Source organism: Perca fluviatilis, chromosome 2, assembly GCF_010015445.1.
Source record: "Perca fluviatilis chromosome 2, GENO_Pfluv_1.0, whole genome shotgun sequence".
Lineage (NCBI taxonomy): Eukaryota > Metazoa > Chordata > Actinopteri > Perciformes > Percidae > Perca > Perca fluviatilis.
In genome coordinates this window covers 24,355,501-24,381,129 of record NC_053113.1, presented here as the reverse complement: position 1 = coordinate 24,381,129, position 25,629 = coordinate 24,355,501, and the positions used below count along the sequence as shown (strand labels likewise).

General features: G+C 39.7%; 2 protein-coding genes across 2 annotated transcripts in view; both read right to left on the bottom strand.

Moving 5' to 3' along the window:
• LOC120544365 (WD repeat-containing protein 49-like) overlaps positions 1 to 10,553 on the bottom strand; it is a 28,272-nt gene extending 17,719 nt beyond the window's left edge. The window contains exons 1-7 of the mRNA XM_039778045.1: positions 10,053 to 10,553; positions 5,896 to 5,991; positions 5,495 to 5,803; positions 3,695 to 3,868; positions 3,138 to 3,221; positions 2,883 to 2,975; positions 2,610 to 2,781 (exon numbers count right to left, since the gene is read on the bottom strand). Of these exons, the coding sequence (XP_039633979.1) occupies positions 2,610 to 2,781; positions 2,883 to 2,975; positions 3,138 to 3,221; positions 3,695 to 3,868; positions 5,495 to 5,803; positions 5,896 to 5,976 (913 nt within the window). The 5' untranslated portion in view covers positions 5,977 to 5,991; positions 10,053 to 10,553. The remainder of the gene's footprint in view (positions 1 to 2,609; positions 2,782 to 2,882; positions 2,976 to 3,137; positions 3,222 to 3,694; positions 3,869 to 5,494; positions 5,804 to 5,895; positions 5,992 to 10,052) is intronic.
• A 2,531-nt stretch (positions 10,554 to 13,084) lies between these two features.
• pdcd10a (programmed cell death 10a) lies at positions 13,085 to 25,543 on the bottom strand. Its single transcript, XM_039778030.1, has 8 exons — positions 24,561 to 25,543; positions 20,354 to 20,518; positions 16,565 to 16,618; positions 16,262 to 16,376; positions 15,497 to 15,623; positions 14,542 to 14,620; positions 14,360 to 14,442; positions 13,085 to 13,897 (listed from the first exon to the last, which is right to left on the bottom strand). The coding sequence occupies exons 2-8, from the start codon at positions 20,441 to 20,443 to the stop codon at positions 13,816 to 13,818; spliced, it is 630 nt and encodes a 209-aa protein (XP_039633964.1). The 5' UTR covers positions 20,444 to 20,518; positions 24,561 to 25,543; the 3' UTR covers positions 13,085 to 13,815.
• Positions 25,544 to 25,629: the final 86 nt, after the last annotated feature.

The window sequence follows — 25,629 nt, the reverse complement described above, 5'->3', positions numbered from 1 at the left end:
ATTAACACTTTGATTGAGAACAGCTAAATTGGATGCCACACATCTCCATTAGAGGCTGCTTAGCTTTCAAACATTGCACAAATAAGTGCCGGTTGTGAGATGGCATGTGACAGTCGCAGGTCAAAGATCGGCCGTATTGCTAAGGCAAATAATTACATCTGATTGCATTTCATACACTACGTCTTTTCCCCCGCCTGTGAATAAAAAGATCAGTGGATTTTCAGACATCGCATGACTCATCATTGATTAATAGGGCCTTCTCCCTTTCACTGACACACACAGCTCATAAATCAAGCTATTTGTGATGCAGACACACACATAGCCTACATAACATCTGCTTTAGGGCTGCGTTCAAAAGGCTGCCAAAAGGCAATCCGGCGATTTCCTGCAGGGCGGTGTAGGAGTCTCACTTATAGTCCATGATGTCCTGTGTTGTTCTTTAACCCACCAATGTAGCACAAGTAAACTTTATATTTAACAATTAGCCTAGGGTTTTCCTCCTGGGCAGTTCAGTGCTTGTTTTTTGTCTTTTTTACCCTAATAGTGTTTTAAACTTTCTTGTGGCAGTGATAGAGGCAGTGATGTTTTCTGTTTTCCTTTTTTACCTCCTCAAAACACAGCCTGACAAGTCTGATTGCCTGTTACGTGATTGGCCACCGCAGCGTGACGTCGGGCTGCGTTTCTCAAAAAGTTGACTCAACTTTTCGCCGCAGGCCGCTGCAGTTCTTTCTGGCTGCCCCCTGCGGCAACCCCCGCACCAGCCTAAATGCACTACCCCCATTCAAAATGGTCGCACGGCCGATGCTGGCAATGTGAATTTAGCTTAGCCTGCTTAGGCAGTGTTGTTTGTAATGTTAACAGCAGGAGTCACTGTATATGTATATAAAAGAAAACCTCCTTTGTTCTGCAACAAATCGCTGCACATTTTGGGAGATTTTACTTACGCGGTGACATTTATCCTTAATGTTCTTTTTCATTTCTTTGAGCACAACATTATGTAGATATGCTAATGCTTATCTCTCTTACAGATACACACTTCCTAAAGCTCTCCTTCCTTGTCCTTGTGGGTCTGTGTCCATCCTAATTTCCTCCTAATTTCCTCTCACTTTTCTTTTCTGTTCCACCGCCCTCCCCCCTCCTCTCGTTCCCCACCTCCTCCCTCCTCTCTCTGGTGGCCCGTGAGCCCGAAGGTTTGGAGGTCTGAAAAAACAGCCATGTCTAATGGTACACAGCCCACTCATACTGCAGGGTGGGCAACTTCAAAAGAACAGCGCCAGCCCCCCAGAGGTATGCAAACACACATATAGTCACATGAGCTCCCTCCTTTTCTTTCTCACACACACACACACACACACACACACACACACACACACACACACACACACACACACACACACACACACACACACACACAGCAAATCTTAGTGTACACCCTCTCTTGTTGTTTTGCATGCACACGCGCATACACAGCCTGCAAGATTTCAATTAAGCAGCACTTTTAATGTTTTGGCACTGTCTCCTCTGTTTCCCTTTTTTTTTGTGTTCCCTTTGTTTTCCCATTTGTTGTGCTTATTTATATGTACTTTATTCTTGTTTTCCCTTTTATCAGGATCTTCTTTTTCAGCCAAGCTAGTCTCAGAGTGTTATCAAACAGCCCAACGACTCTTCAGAAAGGGCTCCATGTGAATGATGTAAATCAAGATACAACTAAGCAACCATTTTTGTTACCCAGGCAAGACCTGAAGTCCATGGAGTCTCAAGAGGCCAGACCTCAAGCCACGTGACATTATGCCAATAGTCAGAAGTCTGGCTATGCAAGACTATGTGGATGACTCAGGACTCTGTGTGTGTGTGTGTGTGTGTGTGTGTGTGTGTGTGTGTGTGTGTGTGTGTGTGTGTGTGTGTGTGTGTGTGTGTGTGTGTGTGTGTGTGTGTGTGCGTCAGTGACAGAGACACACCCAAGCGTTTCCATGGTATTGTATAAGTTGTTATTGTAGTGATACTGAAAAAGTGAGCTAGCGAGCACAGACAGTGGCTTTCATCCCAGGTGCCAAGGTGAAAGTGTGTTTGTGAGCGTTAGGTGTCCCTGACACCCAGAGTATGATCATTGTCTTCTCTCTCTCTCTCTCTCTCTCTCTCTCTCTCTCTCTCTCTCTGTCATCGGAGCCACTGATTTTGCCTTTTGATTTGCCTTCATTCTGTCTGACTAATAAAACCTTTTTTTTGCAGTTAACTAGAAGAAGAAAAAACAGCAAGATTTCAGGTCCCATTAGCCAACATGAAACTTATTTAGAAATACCAGCTTTGTGATATTTTGGCATGTTGAAACACATCTACGATTGTAGGCTCGTTGTGCCGGCCCCTTTAATTACATACAATATGAAACAGTAGCTGTGTTACACAGAAATTGTGGTTGAGACAGGACAACAAAGAGCAAGGGAAACGATGACACAGCTACAACAAAGACATGCTAGTTTGTACAAGTTGATTGGGCTGTCATCAAAGAGAGACTGAAAGAAATGTTTGTATCTATATTTTTGCCTCATAACAGCACATATACGTAAATAGAACTTTTTGTGTATGTGCGTGTGTGTGTTTGTATTTCCTACCTTTTCTAACCCAGGCAGGCGTGTGCACCTGGTGTGTCACAGTGTAACAGGAGGGATGCTTTCCTTTGACCAGCTCGTTCCATTGGATGATGTCTGCTGAATCAGAGTCCGTCCTCAGGCTGAGTCTCTCAAACAGAGAGATCTGAGCTGAGGTAAAATATAAAGCACTGACCTGGGATAACACACACACACACACACACACACACACACACAGATGATGCAGAAAAATTAAGACTCCTGACAATGTTCTGCTCCTATTCTTCTGTGTATTACCTGTCCTCCAATGTCTCCTATGGTGAGGATGGCCCGGTCCGGATGAGAGGGATCCACCCAGTAGTCTAGACACCAGGGAGTGAACTTCAAACCCTAGAAAAGAAAAGAAGTTGTGTATACAACGTTCAATTTCTTGTCCATTGACACGTTTCTCAGGTTGAATTATATATATACTCTGGATACTCAACATCCAGAGTGCGATAGGATGATGGAAAACGATTTTCTTTAGAGGAGGATTACAGCTATAGCTGTTACCTGGAGTTTATACTTGCAGCCGAAGTCCTGTTTTGACAGAATGTCATAAAAACACACCTCCTTACTGGTGAAAGACACAGCTATCTGAGAAAAAGGGAAAACTAGTTTATTAGAAACAGAGAAACACACAATGTCCCCGACTGATAATTGATGCATAACTGGAAAATCTTCATCTGTGTTATACAACAGAATAATATTTTTCACCCACCACAATCTGTAGATTAAAGAATTGCTAATGAAAAGTGTTGATCAATAATTGATGATCTTATTACTGAAAAAAATATTTATTTTCTAAACATTATGCAACTGCTTCATGTCTGCAATGCCATTAACCCAAACCACTGATCAATAATTAAATGATTGAGTGAAATGCTTGTTTACCTCTGTGCAGTACAACATCTGCCCCGATAACTAGTTATCAATAATTCATTTATATAATTCCTCAAATCATTTTTTTTCCTTCAGTTGTTTAAACTATGCTACAACATAACCAGGACACCAACTAATAACTTGACTGATTGACTCGTTCGTTGTGTGACTTTCTAAAAGTGAGTCACCTTGTGTACATTGTGCAGCAGCACCATGTCTGTGACCCAGAGGTCTTTGGGTTTGACCGTGCTGTTTTGCAGTCGATGTGTGTTCAGGAGGGACATGTCCTCTTTGTCCCGCAGCCCCACAGTTCCTCCCTTACTCACAGTCAAATACTGACCTGAACTCTGCAGGTACAACACCTGGGGAGACCAGAGGACATCACAAAACAACATTTAACCCGGACAAATATACGGATTGGGCAAACAACAGACAGCATCTCTGCTTACTTCACACTTTTGTAAAATTAACCTTCAGAACAGCTATAATGCTCTTTGTGATGCAGCCTCCATTTTACTAGTTAATGTGACATTAAAATGTCACATTAATTAGTAAAATGGAGGCTACAGCCTTTAAGATTAATTTAGTAGTATATGCTATTATAGCAATTCAGTAAGAAGAAACTCTGCATGGGAAAATATGTACCATGTACCAAAACCTTGTAGAATAGAAGTAAAAACTGGAAGTGGGACAGGACTTTAGGACTAAATTGTATTATATGTGTATAAACAATATGACTGCAGCTTTAAGTATATTTTTCTCCACCCTGCTTAAGTGGTGCCACACTTTACCGACAGTGTTTCAAACTGAAATTAGTCTTCTAAGCCCCATTAGTCTGTCTGCCTCTTTAAGACTGATCAAAGCTAAAGGGCTCAAAACCTTCCAGCCATTTGGAAAACAACTTACACAACATTCAGACATTTTGACATTCTCCGGATTGAAAGATTAAAGTAGTGAGCCATCACTTTATCCACAGCAGTAGGCACTTTATCCCGGCCACTTCATTTACATATTAATTAATAGATGTTAAACTTAAAGGAGTCCAGAGCCATTTATCTCAAAAGAGGTGTGCCATTTTGATGAGCAAGACCCTATTACTTTCGAACTTTCCTTGCACACTGTTCAATAATGTGGAATTCCACTCAGTCAGCACAGTTTTGGATTCTCCAGTCAGTCATGTCAAAATCAGTTTGATGCATATGTTTAAAATGAGCAACATATTCTAACCCTCATAACAAACTCTTCTTCTCTTAAGCCTCAAAGAGGTCAGTGACTAGGGTTGGGTACCGAAACTCGGTTCCAATAGGGAACCGGTGCCGAAGTAAACGGTAGTAACGAGACCGAATAATAACGAAAGTTTCGGTGCCTCATTTCGGTGCTTGACTTTTCACTGCACCTGACAGCATGTAACGTTAGCCTACCTTTAGCTAGCAGCTGGATTAAACACCGGTAAAATGCAGACAGCTAAAGCTAAACAGTGTAAAGTGTGACTGTATTTCACTGTGGAGGACTTCAACAGCGGGATGTAACAGTCTGCACTGCAGCGCAGCAGCAGCTGCCGTTGTCGCAATTCATAGATATACAGTATGTTTATATGGTCGGAATTCAACAACACACTTGCAGTTGCCGTTGTCGGAATTAAACAACACAGACGGTGCATTCACTTAAAACAGGTTGCCTCGTGGTGCATTCACAGTAAATGTAAAATACCCTTTTCCCATCTGGGGTTCAACAGCAATTTACTGGTGAAATCAGTTATTGTTATTGTTATAGTTATTACATTATTATTAAATCTTTAATTTTGACCATGGCCTTAGCAATAAAAAAGTCACTGACTGTTGTTTACTACCCTTATTTTTTTTCTTCTTCTTTTTTTTAAAACTTTAACGGTTAACGGTTAACTTTTTTTAACCGTTTTAAAATTATCGATTTAGCACCGGAATCGAAAAAAAAACAAACGATACCCAACCCTATCAGTGACCTTTTACCTTTTGAACCGGGTCTCGGTGCGGACAGCTCAAAGTGTGTGCTGGTTTCCAGCAAGGGACACTACTGGTTCTGGTGTTCTTCACTTTATCAGAAAGCTCCAGTAGAAGAAAAGAGCACAGGCCTCCCCAGTCGACACGTCCCTCTTCCTTCACGGCGTCGATGTCCAGGAGAAGGCCGCGGTGCTCCTGAGTGACAACCACGCTGTCAAACAGGAGGCCATATTCCTCCTTGGAGCCACGACCTACTGATGACCAAGCCAGATCGATGAATTCAGTTCTGGACAAGGAGCGAGGTGCACCCGATGGGTCCTGCAGGAGAGGAGTGTTTCCTGTGTGAATTAAAGGTGTTGTACAATACGACTATTAATAAACTGAAGGGAACAAAGCAAAAAATCACTGACCAGGAAAAGGCCCTGTAGCTTTCCATAGTCCTCAGTGTTCATTCTGCTCTCAAGCTGTGCCACCTCCATCCTCGTTCCCATGGTTACAGCTCAGACCTGTCAATCAATAACAAACATACCAGACAAGGTCAGGAAGGTACAGCATGTGCATTTGAGTTTGTACTAAAGACTTAATCAAATAATAGATTCCCCGCATTTGTAGGTGTTACATGACGAACAAGATGTTCCCTGCTGGAGTAATCCCTTAGAAACCTTCTATATCTGTTTCACAGCGGGTTGCCATGTCACCATCATCATACGGCAGAGTCACAGCAGCAGGATTCTTTTGTTGGTTCTTTTCACTCTATCCAAACATGTCTGTGTTGAATGGTGTGCAAAGGTCTTTCATTTTCAAAAGAAATTTCCCTCAGCTCATTGGCTTTCAAAGAAGGGGGCAAATAGGTCCCCGAATGATGTCTCGGGAATGGTTCAAGGAGGCAGAAAGTAGGCAAAGCATGTCTCTGTTTTGTCAGGTAATGTGAAATAAAATACTGTCAGTCAGGAACAGGCAGTGGCGCAAAAAGTGGGTATGCACTATATGCGGCGCATAGGGGCGCAGCACCATGGGGGCGCCAAAGTGATGGTAAAAAAAAAAAAGAATTAAAAAATATTTTTTGGGTATTTTCTATAATGTAGCTGCTTTTGTGAGTTTCTAAATAATTTCTGCATTTCCTCAATGTTATTATATAACATTGTAGAGGACTAACAGGCTTGAGTGGGCGCCCTATCTCATAAGATTCCATCATAGAATTTTGAAGGGCGGCTCTTGGTGTGGCCATAGTAGGATTCGTAATATCGCGAGCGCTGTGAGCGCTGAGCGAGCAGGTACAGTGAGTTGTCGTCTATGGAAAAAGATGGATAAAGCAAAAAAGCTGTCTGGGATAAAAATAGAAAAAGAAAGAGGGAAAAGGAGATAGCATGTCAAGGGATGCAACAGCAGTTAAATAAGTGGATGGTGCAAGGCAACAGGTAGGATTTAAAGTCTCTAAAGGCTTGGAAATATTCATGTTAACAGACTAGCTAGTTTTTGCTAACACTAGGAATGTAGCAGCCAAATGGGGGTTCACGGCTAGCTTAGAATATGCAAAACTGAGTTTGCTGAGCTGAAAACTGGGAAATATAAGGTAGTGTGTACAATAAATGACAAGAATCTGGAAAACATTACTAATGCAATAACTCTGGTTTACCATGGAATCATTAATACATTTTGTTTTACCATTAGCTGTTCATGTTAGCTGTGCTGTCAGACATACAGGCTAGGCCTATAGTTACATCTGTTGGGTGACATGGGAGCTGTAATTACATCACATCACATCTCTCTCTCTCTTTTTTTTTTAAGATCAATTTTTTATTTATTTTTCATTTAAACAACAAAAAAAGAACAGACAAACACACTTGAACAAGAACAACCCCCCTCTCCCACCCTCCATGGTCTTGAGGAAAAGAAAGAAAAAACAAACAAACAAATAAACAAAAACAGAAATCACACCTTGCCTAGTCGCCCTCCTCTACTTCTTGTGATGCTGAGGTCATTAGGATAGATACCTGTGCTGCTGCACCTTTCCATAGGTCTATAGTTGATGACTAGTTGATGACTTTAGCTTTCTACAGCTGTAGAAAGCTAAATCATATCTATGTCCAGAAAATACGCCAACCACTGTTTTATACAAAGCGATTGGGGGGGAGCCAGCACTGAGCTATAATTTTCTTGGTCGCGGTTGAGCCAGCTAACCAAACTTTCTTTTGTCTCCCAAGCAGATGTAACTTAGAGTCGTCATTAAGTAACAAAACAATCGGGTCAGTAGGAATTCGACATCCTATCACATTAGATATTATTGATGTTGTTTTATTCCAAAACTCATGCACCTGTTCACACTCCCAGACCTCGTGCAGGAAAGTTCCCGTTTGTTCAGGTTGACAGAACGTGCAATAGGGAGTAGGAATGCCTTTGGAGACGTATCTCTTCTGAGGAGTCCAATATGTCCTATGACATATGTTGAAGTGGATTTGGGTTCTTGGAACAGTGTGAAATTATTGTCCCAAACTGTCTCCCAATTAATTACGTTCCCCTCCGGGCTCAGCTCTCGCTCTCATTTCTTTACTATTGGGAATTCTCCTACGGATACTTGCATCAATTTAGCATAAATCCTGGACACTAATCCTCTCATAGGAGAATCAACAAGCCATTTAATGATTGGGTGCATCTCTCTCTCTCTTTAAAGGTCTGTGCTAAGTGGCTCTCCGTATTTGTACTTTTTAAAATCCAAAATGTGAATGTAATTTCAACAGCAGCACAACCTTACTGCATTATAGTTGTCTTATCTGATGCCATCACTAGTCTGATTTAAGAATTGAATTTAGGCTGCTATATTTAACATTGAGTTCATTTCATTCAGGTGTGAGGATGGTGGATCAGGAAAGACGGGGGAAGGCAACAGGTAGGTCTAACATTAGGTTGAAGCGTAGGGGGAGCCACTTGATACCAACAGATTCATTTCTTAATATTATTAATATGGAACAACTGATATGGAAAATCAATTACATAATGTTTGTTTGACAATATGTCTTAGTGGAGAAGAACACAGGCAAGGAGTGAATGAGATAGACATGAGGTGGGCGAAGGCATCATGTAGAGATGAGACCAGTGATGACATCAGGTAGGAGTTCTATTAGTTAGACCACACAAAACTAAATGTCCAGTATGGTTTGAAGTTCTGTTGACCAACTGTGTCCTTTTTGGGCAAAAAAATAGTGCAGACAGAGATGGAAAATATAACAATTAGCCTACGTCTGACAGCGGGGACATAGTAAACAAATCAGAAAGCAAATTTAAACATCCGCAACGCATATGCTAGAATGCCATCAATGATGATTTATTTATTGTAATGAAAATACAGTACAAGAAAAAAGTGGGCTACAATAATGTGGTTGCCATGGGGGCAACCAGGGGTGATGATTAGTTTGCCACTTGTTACAAAACCAAGTTCAACCGTTAAGTCGAGCCCGTATTTATATATATGTATGTACATATATATATATGTACGTATATACCATATAATTATTTATAATTTTGGTATGCCTACAGGGGCTGATATTTAAAATAAACCTTTATTATTTAAAGCCCATACATGATGATGTCTGGCACACATATTTATTTATTTAATTTTTTTTAAATTGTTGCTGCATACCCCTCCGACACTGGGTAGTTGCGCCCCTGGGTACAGGTGAGCAGCAGCATGAATAATGGTATGAATAAAAGGTAGGATTTGTTAAATTAGCCTGAGTGGTGATTAAAAGGGTACTGGAGGTCTAAGAGAGAACTGTGAGATGATAAAAAAAAAAGTTTCTTTGCAACATTCTACGAAACACTAGAAAGGGGAGAAGACAGCAAACACTCTCGGTTTCATTTCCAGCCCGACATAAATGTTTATGAGACAAATTCATTGGACATCAAACTGAGCTGAGATTTAGATGACATGGTGTGTGATGAAAGCAAAAATCAATGCTTTGCTGCAACTATTATTTTCTTTTACAATGCTGAATAACTGCAGCATGATCTTGATATGATAGTTTATCTACCTCTTTATTTACGTTGACAAGTATTTGACTGCAACAGATATGTTTTGCAGTAAATGAAAAGACATCCTGACTGAACTGATGCATGTACAACTGTCTGAACAAATGTGAAACATATCCAACATATAAATGCTACTACATGTCATTTATGGAACTACTGTCAAACAAGTACATTTTATAAGGTAACTTAACTGAAAAAATAAAAATTGTGCAGTGCTGCTATATCTGCTGGCAAACAAAACCCACTTACCAGGGTTTCCTCTCTTCTTCAACGCTCTTCAAACTGTCACGGATGGATTTCTATCTGGGGTTTATTAAAGTTGTACAGCGTATCATCCACTGCAGTCAAACTGTCCAAACAGTCATCTCAGTACCAGGCTGCATAACGACAGGCTCTTGGCCTGGCAACATCACTGTCAAGTTAGCTGTACCTTTCTGCCATTGTGTAGGCTCCACACACTTCAGTCAAGCAGGTTTTTAATCATGAAGTCCATATAGTAGAGCAAACACAGTTTCTCAGTTAATAACAAATTCCAACTCACCAAGATGACCAATTTTATCCTTCTCTCAGTCTGCAATGAGTGTCCACAGAAAACTGTCCCAGAGCCCCCATGTTCTGAGGTGCTGAAACACCATTCTTAAATGTACAACATTTCAAACAAATCCTCAGTCTTTGGTTGGTCCATCTTGGCCTTGTCCGTAGGAGATTCTTTGTGTCCAGAGGTTTGTCTAGAAGCAAGAAACGCTAACAGCCCCATCTGCAGCACACCCACCCAGAGGGAGTTAACTAACTGCCCCCAGTAGTCCATACAGTGGCAGAGGACACACACACACACACACACACACACACACACACTTTCCTTTTATTATCCCTCACTCTCAAAGACTCAGGCTAAGTTTCCAGGCAACCAAGTAGTCAAAAAGAGTTGTGTTTGTGAGTCCAGGCCCTATCGTCAGTATGTAACACAATGTGTGTGTGTGTGTGTTACTTCTATTCATGGATTAGGCACTGGAGAGAAGATAATCTGTGTGAGGTACAATTACCCCCCTACCCAGATAGACACATAAACCATAGCTACAGCAACACAATGCAATAGGCCCATCAGTATTCTACTGCCACTCATAAAAGTGTTCATGCATTGTAACAAAAAAAACTACCAAGTAAAAAAAGAACCAATGTGAACCTGGACCCGAACAAAAATAAACCAGAGCTTTATAGTGCCATTCAAATGCCTTTGAGAGGACTTCCTGTGGGTCACTCATTGCCCCACACACACACACACACACACACACACACACACACACACACACACACACACACACACACACACACACACACACACACACACACACACACACACACACACACACACACACACACACACACACACACACACACACACACACACACACACACACACACACACACACACACACACACACACAAAGAGGAAAGAAAGTCTCCTCTGGGATTTTTTTTTTGTGAAACTGAGACAAATAGATATGACTGTATGACTGCAAGCACGAATGAGCTATACATCCAATGCAGATATTATCGTTTCCCTCCCTGCTGCTTCAGTGACCACGACCAATCCCTGCAAGTGATTTAATGGCCTGGAATAACTTGAATTAGCTGATTACAGCGGTCGTCAACGGTGACAGGATCAGAAAATTAGGTCTCAGCAATTTCAATAATAAAGCTTTGAAAATTAACACTATCACAATTGGATTACAGTGGTGCATGTGGAAGCCAGTACAGAGCCCAAAATAGCCCACCATAAATCCACCATGGAAAATCCACTATTATACACGGAGAAGAATGAAGTTGCTGGAATCGGGGGAAAAAAATGGTACGGATCTTAATATTGGAAGGAAAGAGGTGCATGGGAAGAGAGAAAACGCAATGGAAACTGAGCAGAAATGAAGCACTTTCATACAACAATGCAAATCTGAAGAGAGACCCACTTTTGAAAATCTTTCTCAAATGACTTTCATTTCCAATAAAAAGAAAAATGCTTTTTCAACAATCTTCATGACTCTTGTTTAAGAGAATTGTATTTACAATTGTTTCAAAGAATGTTGCCATGGCCATGGCCATGAAAGAAAGACCGAAAGAGAAATGATGGTCAAACACATTTGTGTAAATCAAGGCTTATTCAAGATCTGCTGCATCAAATTCTTTGAAATATGGATAAAATTCAAATAAGTCGCCAACCATCAATTTAGGATTGTGTCGTTTGATAGATTCATATCTTTAAATCTAGAAGTTGCAAGAAATACCCACCCTCAGTCACTGTAATTGTTACACTTTGTCAGTCTGAGAATTATTGATGTTCCGTTGTTCCTTCTTTCTCAAACCAAGTCTTCTTCTGCCGTTTGTTGTAATGACCTTCTACAACTTTTGAATAAACACTAGAAGCCAAGCTGTTTTGAGCACTATGTTGTGCCCACGATTGCAGCTGTGCTCTCTCACTTCCTCATGTGAGCTTGTGGTCCAAAACAAAACAAAAGTTTTTGTTCATTGATGTAAAGTATCTGACATTGAAACAGATGTTGGTGGATTTCTGAAAAAAAAAAATCTCTGATCAAACACAGTGATATCTTTGCTGGAATGATCTCAGTGTGGTGATCCTGCCATCTCTGGTTATGTATGCTACATTTACAAAAAAGAAAAATCACCAGCAGAAGATTAAATTAAAATCTAAGGTTCAAAGATTATCATGGTGGATTTCATTTTTGGATAAATACAGGATAAAAAAAATAGATTTGCTTTTATTCTTGTGAAAAACTTAATACCTTAACCCTTTTCAGTTCTGTAAAAACCCTTTAAAGCAGAGGACAAATCACTGTGGTTGAATTGCTCACACCTCATCTCACAAGTAGATATTATTTTAAAGGGTCCAATAATAAAAAAAAAAAGGTTTGAATGCAGAAAAAAAAATCCCCAGTAGATAAATGAGATTTAGACCAGGTCATTATCTTATTTTGCATCTATGATCACCTATCATTAAAAAAAAAACAAGCCACGTGTTATTTTATATACAGTGGTGCTCATAGGTTTATGAACCCATGCTAAAGTTGACTAAAAAGAGGAATAAAAAAAAACCTTGAAGGACACCAATTTTCTTTGTGAATGAATAATGTATTGTAAATAAATAAATGTTCTTCCTTAAAATACAGGGGCCATAAGTAAGTACACCCCTATGTTAAATTCCCATAGAGGCAGGCAGATTTTTACTTTTAAAGGCCAGTTATTTCATGGATCCAGGATACTATGCATCCTGATAAAGTTCCCTTGGCCTTTGGAATTAAAACAGCCCCACATCATCACATACCCTTCACCTTAACTAGAGATTGGCATGGTTTTATTTCAGTTAGCCTAATAGCTGGTTTGATTTGCATTGAGAGATGATTTTATGGAAAGTACCCCATGCCAATGACAAATGATTTTAGTCAACTTTAGCATGGGTTCATAAACTTATGAGCACCACTGTATTGGACTAATTGTTAGTAAACAGTAACTGTGAACACTTCGCATATATTCATAAAGCAAAAAGAAAGACGGCACAGGTGCTCACCTGGATAGGTTGTGTTTATGATGCACTGGGTGAACAGTGCACACTAGAACAGTACAGGACAAAGAAAGCAGACAGTGAACACAGCCTTCATTTTAAATTCCTGAACATTTCTCCAGATCTTAGTTTCTTGACAGATTTAAGTTGAATATTATGTATGCTGATTGTGGCAAATGATTACTGCAAAGTACATGATACCACTGTGTAGATCAAGATTATGTTTTGCAATAGAAAAATGACAATAAAATGAGAGTAAAAGTGCAAAAAAAAAATGTGGAAATGTATTTGGAAACTGAATGCCACTTTCTTCCCCGTTGTACTTTTTTTGCAATTACCAAACTTTTAAGGACATGGCAAATAATCATATTTTTCCTAAACTTTTTAAGAACTACACAGTACTGAGCGGAGAGGGCAATATTTAAAAGGAACAAAGAAATATCGACTTCAGAATCTGATAAAAGAAAAACATAAAAGAGAGTAAAAAAAATCCCTGGCAATTACGGTCAACCTGATTTGCTTTGAACCTCAAACTACATGATCTCCCCTCAAAGCCACGGAATTATAAATTATAAAGCCCAAAATAATAAAATGTCTTTACAAATTACAAAGCCTCATATCACCTATTCTCTAATAAAAAGGTGTGTGTGTGTGTGTGTGTGTGTGTGTGTGTGTGTGTGTGTGTGTGTGTGTGTGTGTGTGTGTGTGTGTGTGTGTGTGTCGTCCCAAGCTGCTACACCACAGTCTTGAAGGCCTGCAGTATCATGTTGGTTTGGTGGGTGAGCCGGTTGGCGCTGACAAACACGTTTGTCACTCTGGAAACAACCGTGACAGAGACACAAGGACACACGTGTCAATCATACAGCAAAGAAACCATGGCAACAATATTAGGATTGATCCAGGAAACACTTTGATCTGGCTGGAATAGAGAATGTCAGGCTCCAGAGAATACAAGGCAGGATGAATGCACAGGAAATGGGTCAAGGGAATTATTCAGCAATGGTGGATTTGATAGAAGCGGGCCTGTGATCAAACGACAACCATTTACATGGTGGTGACAGTGTGTTTGTGTGTGTGTGTGTGTGTGTGTGTGTGTGTGTGTGTGTGTGTGTGTGTGTGTGTGTGTGTGATTGTTTATGCATGCTGGCATGTGCGTGTACAGCTATTAAATGTGTTGGATGTGTGCATATGAAAAAGAAAAGGCTGAACAAGTCAGTGAGAAGACAGAAAAGGAAGAGAAACAGACAAAACAAAATAAACCTAAAACAGTGTCATACTTTCCATCTCTGAAGTAGGTTTTGAGAGTGACACTGAAGCTCTTGGAGTATTTCACAAACTCTTTCTTCTGCTGTTCCAGTGCCTAGCCAATAAATAAAGACAGCCTTTCAGCTCCTCATATTTTACAGAAACTATGTTTGTGTGAATGCATTTCTTCTTCCCCTTCATGTTATGTACTTACCCGTCTATTCTGATACTGGTATTTCCTGAAGACTGTATTAACCGTGTCTAGCAGCTCCTTGATGGCACTGGCAATGTCTCTGTGGATGACACACACAAATAAGTGCATGTTAAAATAACAACATCTCAAAATCTAGCCGTTTTTGTCAGGCAGCGATACCCTGATAACTGCAAGTTCCTTGATCCTGCTCGTTGTCTGCCTTTCTTCCCCTTTTCTCCTGAGCATGCTTTCACCTTCAACTTTTTCTCCCCTCGTATGCACTTGAAATCTGCCGTTTCATAACTATAATTTTTCAGCATTCCTTTTGAATTGACTTAATTTCTAAGCCCTCCGCTGGGTAAGTAACTTAAGCAGTGACTCACTAAGAGTATTGAATTTGATCAAAAATAATGGCAAAGTGGGCCAAGAAAATGAAATGTCAGTGTCAGTGTCAGTGTCAGTGTGTGTGTGTGTGTGTGTGTGTGTGTGTGTGTGTGTGTGTGTGTGTGTGTGTGTGTGTGTGTGTGTGTGTGTGTGTGTGTCTAATTTGCCCCAAACACATTATGTACAGCTACATGCAGCTCTAGCTAGCAACGTAAGCACTGACCCCAATTGTGTGCATGTCTGAGTGTGTGTTTGTTTGGACTCAGACTGACCTTAAGCCTCCCCAGGAACTATTGAAAGATTTTTAACTTGTCTTACTCCCATTACACTGCATAGAGCAAATGTGCATATTTTCACACCCACTCATGTCTTTCCCTTGACTTTGTATTCAATTGCGCCTTGTCCAAAAATATGCTTCACCAAAAATCTTTTTTTGTTTTTATGTAACTATGAAAGAAAACAACAAAGACATTTTCTAAAAATGCGCACACACACACACACACACACACACACACACACACACACACACACACACACACACACACACACACACACACACACACACACACACACACACACACACACGTCTTACTTGATGGACTGTAGGAAGCCTACTCTGTCATTGATCTCATCTGGTATGGTGCTGAGGATGTGCTTCAGAGCTCGGGCCCTCTCGTTCAGCTCCTGGAACTCTGGCTCTCGTCTGTCAATCACGAACTCTGAAAACGCAGAGAGGATGAGAAAAATAGTGATTACAAACTCCTCCGGGACGGGCACGTCAACACACGTGCGAATAGCTGCAGGGGACACTGAAATTAAGCAGTTAATAATGGTGGTCTAGAGTGCAAATGTATAAAATAAATACAAGATCGATTGTGTGTGTGAATGTGTGTGCACACGCTTTACAGTGACAGTGTTTAGTTTGTTAAGTGAAGGCAGGATTAAAGCAGAACTTGGGCTGTGTCATGCAGGAGGTACATGTGAATTCATTACTACCATCAATCACTGTACACGGCACAAGGAATTCAATTACAGACAGAAACGAAGGAACATTTGAGAACAGGGAGAGCTGTTGATTTGTGGAGAAACAGCTCCCCCTAGTGGATAACTGGGCTGATGGCATATGGCAGGGGAATAACAAAAAACCCAGACAAAGCTAGGTTGGTAATCATTCTGCTTGCTAAAGTGTCCTTGAGCAATATAGTCAGTGTTGTGCATGTCCTGGGAGAAAGTTAAGGTTGGCCAGGTTAATATATCTTTCTTATTATTGACCTAACTCTTGTATGGTTGTCCTATGTGACACACACTAGTACATCCTCCTCCTCTCTTTGCATGCACCATTAACCAAGCATCCTACCTTCCACATCGTCTGCCATGCGAAGTAGAGACTCATTATAGTCGATTTTTACGTTCTTCTTCTCCAGTATTTTCATAACAATGTCCTGGGTCAGTCCTGGGTTCTCCTTCTCTGCCTTGAAACACACAAACATACAGCTGCACTGACAGTAATCACAGTCAGCCTTGGCCCTATGTGGCAACACGTTTTAAATGTATAAATCAACAGAAAGATGATAGTCTAAAAGTATTTAAAAGAAAATAGTATGGACACAGCATGGCATTTCATCTCAAACTAACAACAAGAAAAAGGTTCTATTTTTACCTTTATAATGGCTGCTCTCAAGGTCTGCGCTGCTGATAGGTTGACTTTCTCCAACTGCAAGTTGTAACAGACACACAAACATAAGCCAGTAAAAACACACACACACACACACACACACACACACACACACACACACACACACACACACACACACACACACACACACACACACACACACACACACACACACACACACACACACACACACACACACACACACACACACACACACACACACACACACACACACACACACACACACTTCTTTGTCTGGTCACTTTTGATGTAACATTTGCATCTTTTGAAACCCCTGTGTATTTGATGGTTTTAAATTTGGGATTTGTACATTTTTCCGAATGCTTTTTCCGAATGCTTAGCCACAGAACTGAAAACAAGACTTGCTTTGCAAAATTTGTTGAGCCATCACTGATATGGATATTGGAATGGGTGGTTATAACGTGTTTCGTGCTGATAGACCAAGGAAGGGTGGTGGGGTTGCTATTTATGTTAAATCTAAATTTAATGTGAAGTTAGTCTATTCAGAATCAATCGGTAAGCAGCTAGAATTTTTAGCAGTGAAGGTGGAGTTGGCCAAGGGCCTTTATGTTACTGTTGTTGGGTGTTATAGGCCTCCTTCTGCCCTGAGTACTGCATGGCAGACTCTTATTCAACTCTTATCCAGATTGGACTACTCTGAAATTATTTTAGCAGGTGATCTAAACTGGGACTGGTTGAAACCTTGTTCAGATGAATTTAAGTCATTTTGTGATTCTGTCAATTTTACACAGTTAATCAATTCTCCCACTCGTTTAAATCTTAAGTGCCATGAGAAATCCACCTTAATTGACTTAATTTTGACTAATGTCCCGCACACATTTTCTGCTGTTGGTGTTTTTTGCAATGACCTAAGTGACCACTGTGTTGTTGCTGCTGTAAGGAATACTAAGATGCCTAAATGTAAACCTCGCGTAATATGTAAGAGGAATCTCAAAAAATGTAATGAACAGGGCTTTTGCCATGATTTGTTTAATTGTGATTGGAGTAGAATAGAGCTGATTCCCGATGTGGAGTCAGCCTGGATCTTTTTCCGGGATAGCTTTTTGCAAATAATAAATAGACACGCCCCACTAAAGAGATTCAGAGTTAAGGGGCGGGACAATCCGTGGTTTTCCTCTGAGCTTGGAGATATTCTTCATGACCGCAATTTAGCTTGGGCCAAAGCAAGAAAAACGGGCTCTTCGTCTGATTGGCTTGTTTTTAGGCAGTTAAGAAATAAATGTTCTTCTTTTATTAAGAGAGCAAAATCTGACTTTTATCTGTCAGCCACTACTAACACCTTAAATGATCCCAGAAAATTTTGGAAGGCTATAAAATTACTTTCTCTAAACAAAGATAGTATTAATGTTCCTTCTTTTATTATGAAAGAGTCTGTAGTAGTTCATGACAAGCTGGAGATATTGAACCATTTTAATGAGCATTTTATTCAGTCTGGTTCTTTGTTTGACACTGCTTGTCCTTATACTGTGACACCTTGTAGAGATGAACCAGTCTCTACAAGTGTCTTCAATCTCACTCCATTCTTAGTGGCTGACGTTCAAAAAGCCCTAAAAGGTCTGGCTCCTGAAAAACCTCCAGGACCTGATCTTATAGAGCCCTACTTCTTAAAAATAGCTGCTGATTGTGTAGCACAGCCTCTAACGTACCTTTTTAATCTTACTTTGGAGAGCAATACTATTCCCAAAATATGGAAATCTGCATTTGTTTGTCCCTTATTGAAAGGGGGTGACCCGTCAAATTTAAATAATTACCGGCCAATTTCTAATTTGTCTGTTTTGGCCAAAACGCTTGAATCCCTGGTGAGTGATCAGATGAAAAACTTCTTGCATGTTCAGGACATTTTATCCCCAGTTCAGTCAGGTTTTAGAAAAAAACATAGTACCATCACAGCTGCAATGAAGGTGATAAATGACATCTCTGTTGCTCGTGACAAGAAGCAGCACTGTGCATCACTTTTTATTGATTTATCAAAAGTTTTTGACACGGTTGATCATGATGTTTTAAAGATTAGGCTTCTTAATTGGGGGTTTTCAGAGAATACTTTCTCTTGGTTCTCAAACTATCTTAGTGACAGAACCCAGTGCATTAAGTATGACGGTGTTCAGTCTGGTATTTTACACCACCTCTAAAGGGGTTCCACAAGGCTCTGTGTTAGGCCCTTTTCTATTTACTATTTATATAAATAACCTTAATCGGCATGTGTCTGATGCAAACTTTCATTTTTATGCAGATGACACAGTTATTTACTGCTGTGCACCCTCTCTTAAACAAGCCATTGCACATTTACAGAATGCCTTCACTGTGGTCCAAAACACGTTGCTACAGCTGAAACTTGTGCTCAATGCAGAAAAAAACAAATGTATGCTCTTCATGGGCCCTCGGAATAGACCACTGAATGTTCCCTCAGTGATTACTCTTGACGGACGTGAAATACAGACTGTTACAACTTATAAGTATCTTGGTATTGTAATTGATGATTGCCTATCATTTAAGCCTCATGTTCACTGTCTAGTGAAAAAGTTGAGGCTAAAATTGGGTTTTTACTTTCGAAATAAGCTGTGCTTTTCTTTTAATGTTAAAAAACAGTTAGTGGCATCCACTTTTTTATCTGTGCTGGACTATGGTGATATATTATATATGCATTCATCTGTTCGATGCCTTCATATGATTGATGCAGCCTATCATGCATCGCTGAGATTTATTACTAATTGTAAAGCTCGCACCCACCACTGTGAGCTGTACTCTCGTGTAGGGTGGTCTGCTCTGGCCACACGGAGGCTTTGTCATTGGTACACATTTATATATAAGGCTATTCTTGGTGTGCTTCCATCCTATTTATGTTCACTTCTTATGAAAAAAAGTGCTAGTCATTATTCTCTCCGTTCTCAGGCTGTTGTCTTGCTTTCTGTCCCACATGTCAGTACTGAGCTGGGTAAAAAGGCCTTTGTTTATTCTGCTCCCTTTACATGGAATTTGCTGCAGAACAACTTAAAACTTAGTAAATTGATTCCTTTGAGTGTTTTTAAGTTAAGAATGAGGTGTTTTGAGTTGAACTCCCTCACATGTCAATGTTTTTAATTGAGATTTCATTGTAAGTGCATAATTGGCTTTCAAACTGTTTCTATTAATTTATTTGTCTTTATTTTCATGTTTTTTTGGTGTCTTTGTACGTATGTAATGATGTGATGTAATTCAGCTGCTTATCTTGGCCAGGTCTCCCTTGCAAAAGAGATTTTTAATCTCAATGGGCTTCTCCTGGTTAAATAAAGGATAAATAAAAAAAATGTTAGCAGTTCCACAAGCGTAGCAGTAGCTCAGTCAGTAGGGAGTTAGGATGGGAACCGGAGGGTCGCTACTTCAAGTCCCCATACGGACCTGGGAACAAGGGGCTCTTGAGCAAGGAACCAAACTCCCAAATGCTCGGTGCACCGTGTGTCTAATTCAGGCGTGGTGCTTTGAGCTAAATGCCAACATCTGCATGCTAATATCCTCACTGCCGGTATAATGTTGACCAACTCTGTTAGCGTGATAGCATGCTAACAGAGTAAACATTAACATCTACTGTTCCCTTGTTTCTATTCTGCTACACCATACACATTAGAACATTGCACAGAATCCCATTCAGTTAAACCTCCACTAACATTTTCATAAAAACGCACATTACAACCTCCTCTGCTTGACCTGAATATTCACCACCAGTCTCATCCACATTTCTTTCTCTGTTTTCTTTACCTGGTTGAAGACGGGATACATCACAGTGTAGAGAGCCATAGAGACTATTGAGGCGGTATCAGCTTCATTCTTCATGTCTTCCATGGTCATTCTTGACCAATCAATGGCCCTTTGTGTGTGTGCTTGTCCACTGCCAGTTTCACCTCATTCAATCACTCACGGAGGCTGACAGAATGGGAGCAGACAGGGACCCGAAGAAGACAGGACAGGTGAACAAGCAAGGAGAGATAGATGGTGGTGGATGGAAATCACAGAGCAGGGGATTAAAAAAAAAAAAAAAGGGGAAAATAATTTCACCATGGTTACAATTAGTAATCAATTTAAACAACAATAAGGTGTATTCAAATGTTCTTGCATCAAAAAGAGGCGACAGAAAATATGGTTAGTCAAAGATGGAATAAATTCTAATAATAATGTGTACCACTTTCCAAAAAGCCTTTCAGTCACAGACATGATCATCACACAACAGCCACATTGCCGAGGGGTGTGTGCTTTACTGTTCCACTGGGTGCAATGGGGACAAAACTGGCATGAGTCATACCTGAATAAGGAACACCCTCTCCAATATTATTTCTGCAATAAAAATATCACTGTGATAAATATAGAACCACAGCATATAAAGTATAGTCAGTGATGTTCTACATCAATCTTGTCATAAGGAAGCAGTGAATCCTGGTGGTTTAAATTAGATAGAATAGAAATATCTATGATATCCTCTTTCATTGGCCTTTGTTCTGTCGGTGTCTAAACCCTCCAGGACCAGTTCTTCCTCAGCCATTGTTTGTTGTGTGACACTTTTACAGCATCTAATATAAGACGCCAATCTTCATTCTACTGATCATACAACAGATCATTTATCGTCGGGCAGGGACACACACTTACATACCAAGTCTGTCTTTATGTGTGTGCCTCCTCTTTTCAAGAATCCAGTGAGTCACCACGTGAAGACCTGACCGTGACTTTATAGTCCTTTATAACTGATGTGTTGTTTTGCCCCTTGATACCCACTATTACACAAACATTAGGGTTATTCACAGCTCCAGTGTTTCCTAATATCAAGAGCTGACTAGGATTATGAGAGGAGGATCAGTCAGCGAGTATGTTTACATGCACACCATTATTCAACTATTATTCCAAATATGACAAAATTCTGAATTTGATGCAGATAATGTAAAAATGTGTTGTACACAAACCAACAGTTTGCAAGTCTGGGGTAGAGATGCATGCCTGAAAGAAAAGCCCACATCTCTTTGGAAGGAGAAAGGTGGTTGAAGGAAACAGGAATATTAGTGGAATATTTACTTTCACTAGCCACGTTAACAACTTAGTCGGAATATTGTCTTTTTCGGAATAAGGGCAAAAACCAGAATATTATGTGCATGTAAACTTGGTCAGTGTCCTTATACAGGCATTCGAAAACGGCTACCACTGGGAGACAACGACAGACATGGTTACAAATAGCCCTTCTCTAGGCTTTAAGCCAGTATCACCGATAGCCCTGTTTTGGTGTGGTAAAAAGAGTGTTTGGTTGCACGTGTAACCACACCCAATAGTAACACACCTGTACAACACTGCAGCAAGGTGAGATGCTAATATAATATAAATGCCTAAAGAGATAATGACAAACCAAATGTATTTTAATCCATCTGAATTCTAAGAAATTCATTTTAACATTCAATTGTGGCAGATGTTTTCCAGTGTTTCATTATGTGTGTCCTCTCCTTCTTTTATAATCCCAGAGACCTGACAAAAAATAAAATGGATCCAAGGTGTTTCCTAGCAACACAATTCAATTGATCTACAGATGAAGGTCCTCAAATGTATATTAAATATAAGCTAGACTGGGTTTTCCTTGGCCCAACATGGAAATAAGTTTACATCTAACATATGTGCAAAATAAACTACAATAAATACATATGTGTACCATTTTTTTAGATATCCTGTGCAGACAAAAACAATAGTGTCCTCCTTGGTCAGATTTTGAATAAGGGATAACAGGTGATAAGAGTGGTAAGTAGGGCTGCAACTGACGATCATTTTCATAGTCGATTAATCTGTTGATTTCTTTCACAATTAATCGAGTAGTTGTTTGGTCTCTAAAATGTCAGACAATGGTGAAAAATGTGGATCAGTGTTTCCCAAAAGCCCAAGATCACATCCTCAAATGTCTTGTTTTGTCCACAACTCAAAGATGTTCAGTTTACTATCACAGAGGAGAGAAGAAACTAGAAAATATTCACATTTAAGAGGCTGGGATCAGAGAATTTTGACTTTTGTCTTAAAAAATGACTCAAACCAACTAATTGATCATCAAAATAGTTGGAGATCAATTTAAGAGTTGACAACTAATCGATTAAACAATTAATCGTTGCAGCTCTAGTGGTAAGGTGTGGAAAATCACTTTAAAAAAAAAAAAAATCACATAAAAACACATTAATTCAATTAAGGTTGAATTTATCAATTAAGGATAAATGCTCTGACTGTTGTATGATCAGTAGAATGAAGAATGGCGTCATATATTAGATGCTGTAAAAGTGTCACACAAAAAACAATGGCTGAGGAAGAACTGGTCCTGGAGGGTTTAGACAATTGTTCAATTAGGGTTTATTCAAAGCTCCTAAATTGATGTATAAATATCTGTCTAGGATGAAGTAAGCTGGGACGACTGGAAAGGAGGGGTAACAGTAGTATCTGTGTATAGGACCCATACTTCAAGCTATGCATAAAACTTTCCCCAAGTGGAAATTTCAACTTATCAAACCCAGGTATAACAAATAATCAAAATGACTGCATTATATATAGGTGTGCCTGAAACAGGGTTCTGGTATTGTGCATTATGACTCACCTAAATGAAACAGACATACCGGTAAACATGTAAATGAATGCAAATAGTTACACCTGCGTTTACTTGCTATGACAAGTCAAAATTCCTGTCAGGACAAATGTCTTTTAGGCAACTTTTTGAGTAATTTGTGCAAACTAGGGCGTGACGATAAGGAGAAAATCAAATATTACGATATTATTTACCAAATACCTCGATATCGATACCGCAACAATATTGTAGTGTTGACTGTTGGTGCTTTCACAAAATATTTACACGAGATTTTTGATGAATAATCATCAGTAATATGGATATAATAACTAAGTGGGCAAAGGCAAATAATAGAACAGTTACAACAGTCTGGTAAGTTCAGAAAATTACATCACTTTACTGTAATGCAGCCTTTAAAACCAGGAAAAGACAACACTTATGCCATATTACGATATTACGATATCCAAAATCTAAGATGATATCTCTCATATCACAATATCGATATAATATCGATATATTGCCCAGCTCTAGTGCGAACCATTACAATTCTTCATTACTAATTGAAAAACCACAGAGTTGCCACAACAGCAAATGGCATAAAGTTCACAACCACAATTTTGCATGTCTGGCTCATTACCATCTATTTGACTTTAAAGCCATCAGGGCACTTAGAGCTCTCTACTGTTGCATCAACACAAACTAAACTGCACAAATGTACAAGATTTGGGGAGCACAAAATAGTAATTAGTTCATAACCCATAAAGTTGTTTTTTTTAATGTAAAATAAGTCCAGATTTAAATGCATACTAATCACCACCTTGTGTCAATATGAGTCAATGAAAAGCATACTTTTGCTATTATCATTATATGCATTTCTATGTAACAGCGCTGTTTGTGTGAGTGTGTGTTACAGAAAGGAAATTATTAGAAAATAGAAATGAATGATATAATATGAATATTGGCCTAAATCTTGGGGGCAATTTGATGTATGCCCTTTTCTGATCACACTGATAAAATGATGGACATAACAGGTCTAGCACCATGATTTTGCTTCGGTGGCAATTTTGAACCAAACTATTATTTTTCCTTAAAGGATGAAACGCACTAAGGCAGTCACTGTGTGAGTAAGATCACTGAGGTTAGTTATTTGTGTTGGCAAGTGGGGCAGCTAATCATCATTTTAATCAAGATGGAAAAGAATTGTCTAGACAACTCTTTTCCATCTTGATTAAATACCCAATCTTTGTGGTAGCAGAACTGACAGTGATGTGAGGCGAGGATAAAGCGCAATTAACAGTAACTACTGTAACGTTACCCCAACAAGTGTGTCACTTAAACTAACTGAAAAACCATATCGCTGGTGGAGAGGGTTTAAAGTTACAAAACGACGCTTACCTGTGGTGAGATTGTTGCCAATGAAGAGAAGCAGCGTTCCGATAAGGTGGGGGATAATGTTAAAAAGCGAACAGCAATACCTGCAGGTAGCGTTAACGCGCTAAAATTAGATTAGCAGTTTAAAGCAGGTGATCAACTTCGTCGTTAACGTTAGCTAACTAGCACTCTATCGCCATAGTGTCGGGTGATAAAATAGTGGACTTAAAAAAGATATAATTAAAACAGACCGGTGCTCCGACTGTTTGCTTCAATAACCCCTTTTGTTATGATTGTGTGTTATTCAGGAAGTTTTCTGCCTGAAAGCTGTTGCCGAGAGCAGGGATGGGCGGACTTGCGAGCTGTCCGGTGGTATCACAGGAGAGGCTGGTTGTAGTTCTTTCGATAAGTCTCCTTCATGCGCCGTCATTGTGATGGACGGCAAAACAGACTTCAAATCCCAAAAAGGTACAGGTGGTGTAATTTAACCCTTTTGACGCTTTCGTTGACAGAGCTACACACAAGCATTGTAGCGCTTTCCACTTCTAGAAAGCACACTAATAAGACTCTGTCTTCAGTGGTATGCAGAAGATATATTTAGAGTTAAAATAACACCAAACTAAAATGGGTGTCGTGCTTTTTGCGTTCAGCGCGGTCGGTTAGTTATCAGCACAGCGCGAAGTTAACTTAACTGTTGCACTGTAGGACAAGATAGTTATCTGCTAATGTCGATAAACCGCAGTATCAAGAACATTTATTAAATTGCAACAGGGTTTAAGAATATCCGTTACAAGCTTAATGTACGTTACTACAGAACTGCGCATTTGCTAAAAAAAAAAATATTCTAACCGTTGTAGGAGGCTAATCCCAGGCCTGTTATAAAGCTAGATGATATAGTCTACACATTAACACGTTGAATAAAAACATTGGGCTATACGAAAATGTTACACGCGGTATGTAAAACACTAAGCCGCCGTGACGAGCGTCAGAAAACTCAATGTACGGTACGCTTAAGCAAAGACGGAAGCAGGAAGGGGTGATTTATTTCGTTTTACATCGATAATCTTTGGTCGACGTTCATTGGACAAATTGA

What these genes read in the sequence shown, in the direction of transcription:
- pdcd10a (XM_039778030.1), bottom strand. Translation starts at nt 20,443, where the DNA reads ATGACCATGGAAGACATGAAGAATGAAGCTGATACCGCCTCAATAGTC. An exon ending in TGTATCCCGTCTTCAACCAG is followed by an intron (nt 16,619 to 20,353) that starts GTAAAGAAAACA and finishes TACAACTTGCAG; the next exon opens with TTGGAGAAAGTCAACCTATC. An exon ending in ACCTACTTCAGAGATGGAAA is followed by an intron (nt 13,898 to 14,359) that starts GTATGACACTGT and finishes GGTTGTTTCCAG; the next exon opens with AGTGACAAACGTGTTTGTCA.